Source organism: Benincasa hispida, chromosome 9 (genome assembly GCF_027475165.1).
Source record: "Benincasa hispida cultivar pf3 chromosome 9, pf3_genome.v1.1, whole genome shotgun sequence".
In the NCBI taxonomy this organism is placed as follows: domain Eukaryota; kingdom Viridiplantae; phylum Streptophyta; class Magnoliopsida; order Cucurbitales; family Cucurbitaceae; genus Benincasa; species Benincasa hispida.
The window spans coordinates 24502455-24511498 of record NC_143486.1 but is presented as its reverse complement, the minus strand read 5'-3'; the positions used below and the strand labels follow the sequence as shown (position 1 = coordinate 24511498).

General features: G+C 34.4%; 1 protein-coding gene across 1 annotated transcript; it reads right to left on the bottom strand.

The window, feature by feature from the left end:
- Nucleotides 1-4043: 4043 nt before the first annotated feature.
- ABP1 (endoplasmic reticulum auxin binding protein 1) lies at nt 4044-8616 on the bottom strand. The gene is made up of 5 exons (XM_039040241.2): nt 8221-8616; nt 6559-6665; nt 6244-6447; nt 4843-4910; nt 4044-4561 (listed from the first exon to the last, which is right to left on the bottom strand). Exons 1-5 carry the CDS (start codon nt 8306-8308, stop codon nt 4456-4458), a joined length of 573 nt encoding a protein of 190 aa, XP_038896169.1. The 5' UTR covers nt 8309-8616; the 3' UTR covers nt 4044-4455.
- Between the last annotated feature and the right edge of the window lie 428 nt (nt 8617-9044).

The following is a 9044-nucleotide window of genomic DNA, read 5'->3' as shown; positions in this document are numbered from 1 at the left end:
CCCGAACCGACCAGGATCGATTTGGAATATATCCAAACCGACCCCGGGCAGCGAATGAGCTAAAAAACGACCGGCCGACCAGTTGGTCGGTCAGTCGGTTTTTTGTCGGGTCAGAACATTTTTTTTTGGTTTTTTGGTTTTGCCTTTTTTCTTCCTTTAAAAGAAATTATATTTATTTATCAAAATTGCAATTATAAATTATAAATCGTTACAACTTTTTTTGGCTATTAGGTAGAAATCGACAAGTTGTTATAAATAGCAATTTTTAATAATAAAAAAAATCAACTATTTATTAACTTCCTTATCAATCATGTTAATTTTCTCTTTTAATTTGTGATTGTGAGTCAAAATTCAAGATACTATTTCATATTTTATTTTTTTAATACTTAAGGAATAGAGCTAGCCTAGAGGTATTAAAAATAAGATATGAGCGAATGATTTGATTTGACAACCCTTAATATTTAACAATTAACATGTACATTGTTTGAGATTGTGTTACTGCTCGCTTCGCTTAATTGCTTATAAAACCTTTAATACATATTTCATATATAATTGAAAACAAAACTAATATGAGAGTCGAGAGTCACATGACCCATAGTCACACTCACATGCAATATAATTGAAAACAAAACAAAACTAATATAATTGAAAACAAACCTTTAACACATACGTCACAAATAGAAATGTCACATGACACATAGTCACACTCACATGACACATACAATACAATCAAACTAGAAAATAGAAATTACAACTTAAAGTCAATTGTCAAATACAAGCCAATTACAATAAAACATAAAGTCAATTGTCCAATACAACCCAGTTACAATAAAATCAAATGATAAATGCTTAATCGTTAACGGACAACTTTGCAAAATCTGGAAGGTCTTGAATGTCTTTTTCATTATCCATAACCGCTCTGAATCCTATATAATTAAGATCAGGAAGAGAAAGACAACCTCATTAAGATTTTAATCTAACAAGTTACAACTACAAAATATAAATGATAAATAAATACCTTCTTCAAATAATGAAGTTTCTTCCATGTCATACTGAAATTCAAGATCTATAGGATCAGAATTTAGCCAATTTTGAGTACAAATGAGAGTCTCCACTGTTTTTGGAGCCAATGAACAACGTGATGAATCAACAACACGTCCTCCTGTACTAAAAGCCGACTCAAACGCTACAGTAGATACTGGAATTGCCAAAATATCTCTAGCCATATGACTAAGAACCTCAAACCGATGACTGTTCCTCTTCCATCATCGAAGTATGTCAAAATCACATTCATTCTTAACATTCGTTTCTAACAAATAAATATCAATCTCTGACCCCTGTTCGAAAGGTGTAGTCTCATCGCCTTCAAAATCAAGATCAATTGTATCATAGATAAAGTCTCCACCCTATTTCTCAGTTGGATCACAATCAATCATAGTCTCCGAGGTTGGGACAATTGGTGTATTAGTAGAAGTACTACCACTCCTACTCCCACTCTGAGTATGAGTAATACTGTACTCATGAAAGAGACGTCTACAACATTGTTCCACTACATTTCCCATAGATTTGGCAACCTCTGGCCCAAAAAAAATTTTAAGACAAAAAGATACAAACCTTAGCTTTTTTTCGAGGATCTAGCACAATAGAAACATACAACAACAGATTATTTTTTTCATTGTTCCCCCAATACTTCTCAAATTTGGCCTTCATGCTATTGGCCATTCCAACTAGCATTGCAATTGCACTACCAGCATTCAAACATATACAATTTTGAACCATTGTAATCTGATGAAAAACCATATTCGAAGTGGTGTACAAAGACCCTGAAATTTTCAATGTCACATCATAAAAGACCTTTAAAAACTTAATCAACATCTTAGCATTTGTCCAATCTTCCTTATTTGGTGACAAATCGTGTCCATAAGAAGCATCTTCATCTTCTAATCTATCAAAAGCCTTTTCAAACTTTACAGCTGCCTCAAGCATCAAATATGTAGAGTTCCATCTAGTGAGAACATCAAGACACACATAACTCTTACAAGGAATTTTTTCAATTTCAATGCATTTTTTAAATTTCAAAAAACATGCAGGAGAAGATCTTATAAACCGTATAGCATATTGAATCCTTTCAATGCAATCATTATGTTCCTTAAAAGTATCACATACTATGAGATTTAATATATGAGCACAACAACGAACATGCAAAAATTCTCCACCAAACAATAATCCCTTATTGAATCTTTTCAAACGATAAGCAATGGCAGTATCATTCGAGCTTGCATTATCAACAGTCAAAGTCATTACCTTTTCAATACCCCAATCCTTCAAATTCTTTTCGATGGCTTTACCAATAGATTCTCAATTGGACAAAAACTAAGTATTCTTTTATGTAATCTCCAATCAGAATCTATGAAATGGGCAATTAAGACCATGTAATTTATATTTTGTTCCGATGTCCAACAATCCGTAGTGAGAGAAACTCTATACTTCCTATTCACAAACATGTCTTTCAAGTGCTTTGTCTCATTAATATACAACTTAAGCACATCTCTAGCCACAGTAAACCGAGACGGAACAACAAATCTAGGTTGACTTGCACATGTTAATCTATCGACAAATTTCTTAAATCCTTTACCCTCCATAAACTTGAATGGCAATTCATCAACAATTACCATTTCCAACAACGCTTCCCGACAACTCTCTAAACTATATGACTCACATACAAGTTATGACATATTATCCCCAACATTGTCTTTGGCTTTAGTTTTGAAAGATAATGTCATTTGGGTTGGATCTCTCTTTTTCTAGTAAGGGTATTTTTTACAATTTTTCAAATGATTCTTCATAATCCCAGTACCATTACGTTTGGAATGACATGCATAGATAACTCCACAGTATTTGTATTGGCATCCGTTCCTTCTGCATCTCGTTCATTTTTTGATGGATCAGTTGTAGTTCCATCAAACTCCATATCTGTTGAAGCCATGTAACTGAACCACAACATGATAAACGTCACTCGTCAGTATCACACAATTCACAAAAATTCAAAGGATTTCAGCTTTACATAAGCATCAGTTCTATGCCAAATATATATATATTTATCATCATTTTCACTACACTAGATGCGCTAATTGGACAATTAATTATTGAAATGCAATATGTATTTGTACACACATGCACATACATACATTTAGATTTGTTCAGGTCGATATCAACTAATTTGATATATAATTTTGACATATTTTCTAGAAAAAATTGTCTTTTTGGTTCTCAATCTTAAAAATAATTTTTATTATTATTTAATGTTGGCATATGACTCCAAAAATTTGTTCATGTAGACATCAACTCATCTAATATGTATTGCAAATCGATAATGAAAGTGAACCTACAGTTGCAAATCCAAAACGAACCTCGGGTTGAAAATCGAAAACGAGCAACTAAGCAAGAAAGGCACAAAACACTGTTTTGAAAACAGTGTGTATACTAAGACAAGCGGACCGGAAGAAGACGAGCTGTGAAGACTTGGAGTCGTGGACTGGACGGCGTGCCTGCGGCTACGATTGCGAAGAGGAACGGAAGAAGATGAGTGATCCGGAGCAACGCGGAAGACCTATGGAAACTTGGAGACTTAGAGTCGTAGACTGAAGGCAAGGAACGATTTTTGTGGTGCGATTCGAGTAGGGTCAAGTGTGAACGAAAGGCAAGGAACGAAAAAATAAACCCTAGGCGAGGCAGCAGTGCTGATTATATATTAAATAATTTTTTTTAATTCATAAAGTCGATCGAGTCGGGTCGCTAGGCTAGGCGACAGTGCTGATTATGTATTAAATAATTTTTTTTAATTCATAAAGTCGATCGGGTCGGGTCGAGGGTGTCCGACCGATAGCTATAGTCGGCAATTCCCTCCCAAACCGACCCCACCCGAGTTTTGATGGATTTTCGACCGGCCGACCCTATTTCGGCCAGTTTTGGTCGGCCGTGTCGGTTTATCGGCCTACCATGCTCGCCCTTAATGACTAGTATACAAACTATTTAAGTCATTGTTTTATAAGACCATAATAGAAGCACATTTCTATTTTTCTTTCAAAGAAATACAATATTGTGAGATTTTTTTATGGAAACTCTTTCACAATAAAGTGATTGATGAATCTACGTAAACCTTATTGGTTCCAAATGTCTGAGGATGTTCTATGAGATCTTTCACTGCCTTTTGTCTTGCCCATTGGGGAAGTCTTGTAGAGCAAATGACTATCACTCCACTTTTCAAGCCATCGCTATGGTATGAGCAAGGATTGGGGAACTATGATACTTTATTAACAAAACCAGAAATATGAAGTAGAATAATGAAGATTCTAATCTTCACACTATAGTTCCACATATTTCCACTGTTTCTTGAGAGTTCCACTTTACACTTCATGTCGAAGGACAAAACAACTCTGATCGACATCAAAGTGATTAAAGTTCATCCTTCACCGGCGCTTCAAAACACTGTTCATCCCAATAGTAGGGGAACTTCAATCTTGCAGCAGTGTGGGGCATGAACCAGTCGTCATAAATAAACCTGCAAGCAAATACCAGAAAAGCAACCTTGGACTGAATAAATACAAGACTAATTTCTTTGGCATTTTGTAGTCTTTATTCCTTGGTCTACTCTAAACCAATAGTATCTTAGTTGTTCAAGAATCTTAAACCCCAAAAAGCAGCTTGAAATTGCTGCCTCAAGAGATTGAAGTACTTTTAAGTAGCATAATTTTAAGTCTGTATTGATTTATTCGTATATGTGTCTATGCTGAAACAAATACAGATGAAATACAGAATGTAAAATGGAATGAAAATACGCACACTTTGGCTGGTGGCCTAGAAATGATGGCAAGCATCTGTAGATCCTCATGTTCATTCGTATTCCAGACCTGTGATAATGGTTGAACATTCAAGTGAAATCAGAGGCTTGGTTCGAGATGAGAATTGTCACAAGCACTGTGGTCTATTTGCTAAACAGAAAATATATTTTGAAAAAAAAAATGCAAATAAGGTCTAAACAGGCAACTTAGTAAGACCAAGTAATGCTAGCATGATCAGTGGTTTAAACTGATGATACCATGTACATCAGTCCACAGTTCACCGATCAATGGAGAAGACCATTGGAGAAAGGTTCCATCTGAGAGCCAGATTTCATAATCCTTTGTTCCACTAAAATCAGAGGAACATATAATCAAAGTCCCATTCCTCTTCGTAGTTTTTTTTTTTAAATATAGGAAACAGAAAATTTTGTTGTCCCATAAAGAAAGGTATACAAAGGGAAAGGGATGTAAGGCATCATCTCCTCAAAGACAGTAAGACGAAGTAATGCATTGTATACATTTGGTCAATGTTATCTTTAGTTGAGTTTTTCTGTATTTTCTAGTTTTTACCCCCACTTTCACAATGGTGCATCTTCTCTAAGTTTTCCCTTATCCTTTATTTTAAACATTCTAAGGTGTAATTGTTTGTTACAATGCAATTTGTTGTAAAAAATGCTATAGCGAAGCCGTAGCAATGTGAGCTGAAAAAGAAAAAGAACAAGCTGTCTTTTAAAAGAAGAAAAGAAAGCACCTGAATAGCTAATAGGTCAATTATAATATTTAGTTCATATTACTGCCTATGCTAATTCAAAACAGTCAACTCATTATTTGCTTTCTCAACCATTGTGATGCCACCCTTCTTTGGCATGCACTGTACTCATATGATATACAATACCCTTCTTTTCTTGTTTAATGCCACAAGGAGAAGCATTAAAGGCCTTTTTGCTGTCTCATAACTACTGAAGTAAACGTTGAACCCACTTAAAACATTCTTGTGCCCTAAAGAAGAAATTTCTCAGGGAAACCTCCAAAACCACATATCCAGAAAATGAGACTTTTACAATCCAAGCTAGCTATCCCAACCCAACCCTAAACAATGGATATTACACCTTACTTGACGTAACAAAGTAAGAACCCCCCGCCACCTCACCAACTTTCAAAAAGAAGGCTTCCGTAAGCTTTCAAATACTCTTTCCATGGCAACAAAAGTTCTAAAGATAGCAAGACTGATCGTTCATGTGTCTGGCTAATCCTTGGGTTATTTTCCTAATTCACCTTATAAGAAATTATTGGGTTTACTGCCCTGCAATTTGTAAGCAATCAGAAATGATGTATATCAACTAAGCCAAAATGTTTATGGATACTTCAGAAGCAAGGAGGAGATTTAAGTAGATCAACATACCTGGTGAGCATCATTAACAGGTATGAGAAATGTACTGTTTGAATAGATAGGAAATTCTTTTGGTGTTCCAGGGTACTTTTCATGAGAACTAGGAGCGAGATAGAGAGTGCCAGTCCCCTTCAAAACCACAAAAACTTCTTCACAGGAGTGCCTATGAATAGGTGTGCGCGATCCAGGCGAAAATGTTTGGAGCCACACCTCCACCTGAAAAGGCCAGTAGATCAGTAATGGCTAGCACAAGCCAATAAAAAATATCTTATGTTTCATTACAAAGCTTGATTAGGTTCTAGAACCTTGAAAGATAACACACCATACCTCCTTCAGCCCATGCAATAATGAACCTGCAACAGTAATGTGAGAAAAGCCTCCCCTTCCATAGTTATCTTGTGGAAGCTCACTGATATTTCTTACAAGGGGCAACCCTATAGATCAAGGAAAAAAATTGCATTCATTTAGAAAGAACGAAAAATGTTAACTACCATACAGAAGTCAGTCAGATACATAAAGTTCAGCTTTCAGGTCTCCCCGTCACTTTTCTTACTCTACAAGTACACATCAAAACTCTTGGGTCTGAATCCAAATGCTTAAAGGCCTAGGTCAGCTCATATACAACAATTTGGAGACTCAAAGTAAACTTGTAGCTCTTTGACCTCAATGTTATCATGATTACCCTGAAACCAAAAACCAACATTTCTCTAGTCTTAAAACACAAGCATACAGGATCGTTAACCCAATGAAGGTATCGTGAAAGATCTGAAGCCAATTTTATGGATATCATTATTCAAGACTCTTCAGTTTCTTAGAATTACTAGTTTGAAAATCTGAGAGTTTCTATTTGCCTTCCTAGGAGAGTGAAAGATAGGCTTATGGAAGGCCTAAATGTGTGCAATCTGATGGGGAAAGCCAAGATTGTAGGGAACTATGTCTTTAGAGCTCTTTCGTGGCATACATGGAAAGAAACAAACGTGAGATCCTTTAAGTATTTACGTTTTTATTTTTTTCTAGTAATCTTGCACAAAATATGTCTTGGTGGATAGCTTTACACACAACATTCTTTGTAATCACAGCCACTTGATGATTATCAATGATTGAACAGCTTCATTGTGTACTTTTTGGAAAGGGTGCCCTCGACCCTTTTCCTTGCTGTTCTAGTTCTTTTTTAGAATCAAATGTTCTTGATGTTTCTTACCCAAGAAAGAAAAAACGAACGAACTTCCATTGTGCTCATAGTGATGCCTCTATTGGGAAAAACTTCCAACTACTATTTCGGGAATAAACAGAAAGCAATAAAATTGAGAACACGGGAATAAACAGAAAGCAATAAAATTGAGAACACAAGAATTAACATGAAAAAACTCCAAACTGGAGAAAAAAACTATGGACAAAAAATTAATACAATCACACAAAATAAAGTATCATACCACTCACACAACTGAATAAGTATATTAGAAAGTGATTTGGAGCCCATTAGATGTGGAAAAATTACCCTTCTATGTTTTGCCAAAACCCAACAGTCTCTTGGCGGCAAGGTAAGGATAACCTTTCTTAAAATTGGTTTTGGAAGACTTTCGACAGGTATAAATATGCAACCTTCTTTAAAGGACGAAGTTTCCACTTATTCAATCAGCTTTTTCAAAATGCCTGCCAAATTTATCAAAAATCCTCGAAAAATCTACCGAGAAAACTTAAAAGAAGATGTTGACCTGGTAGATTGCCGCTTAGTTAATTCGGAGAAAAAAAAAAGTTTCTAATAGTCAAAAGGTTGCCGCTTAGTTAATTCGGAGAAAAAAAAAAGTCTCTAATAGTCAAAAGGATTTCAAAAGCAACTCAAATGGAAACAGGATTCAAATAGAAAACATGTAATGTCAAGAGCATTGCATATGACAGCACTCAACTTCTTCAGAGTACACAGAGACCATGAAAACAACGAAACAATAAGTGCAACAAGGCTGAAGGTGGAAGAAGAAAAGTTCTTACCGATGATCGAGCAACGTGATGCTTCAGATATTGCAAAGAGGAAAATTAAGCAAAAAGATAAAGCTAAGGAAAGTCCCGCCATTGACATCTATTCGCTTCTGCAATTTCACCATTTTTGGGGTTTGATCTCTTGTTCACTCTATATACCCTTATCGATAGTTCCAGAATTTGTATGTATAAGCATTTTTAACCTATGAAATTACAGAATTTATTTCTTTTTTCTTTAATAATTAAATTACCGAGGTTTAAAGTCTAGGGAAAATAACAATACATTCTTACTTATAAAGTCATTTGTATTTTCGAATATAGATAATCGAAATATTTTAATGTCCAAAATTTTAGCTCAAGAAATTTTGGTAGATATCTCGAATACTCGAATGAGTGTAATTATTATTTGGTAAGATTTCAATTTGTAAATGTCTTAAATTTCAAGAATGTTTCATGTTATTCATTAATATCTAATTAATTTAATATGATTTGAATTTATATAACATATTTAGATGGATTGATTTGAATTTCTTTTTAAACTAATGTAGTTTATATTAATTTTAATTTAGATTTTTTATAAACTTAAACTTAAATTTAAATATCTTTCTTAAAAATAAAACAACTACGATGAAACCTGAGAAGTGATACATGGTTAACAATATTTATTTTAATTATAAAATGCAGACAAGGTATAGTGATATATATATATAAGAAAATAAAAGAATGATAAAAAAGTAAAAAGATAAAAGGGAAGTTCTTATAAATAGAAAAATCATAAAAATATTCACACTTTATATTAGAAAGTTTCAAAAGTGTTGCACTTTCGGAAGTTTTTA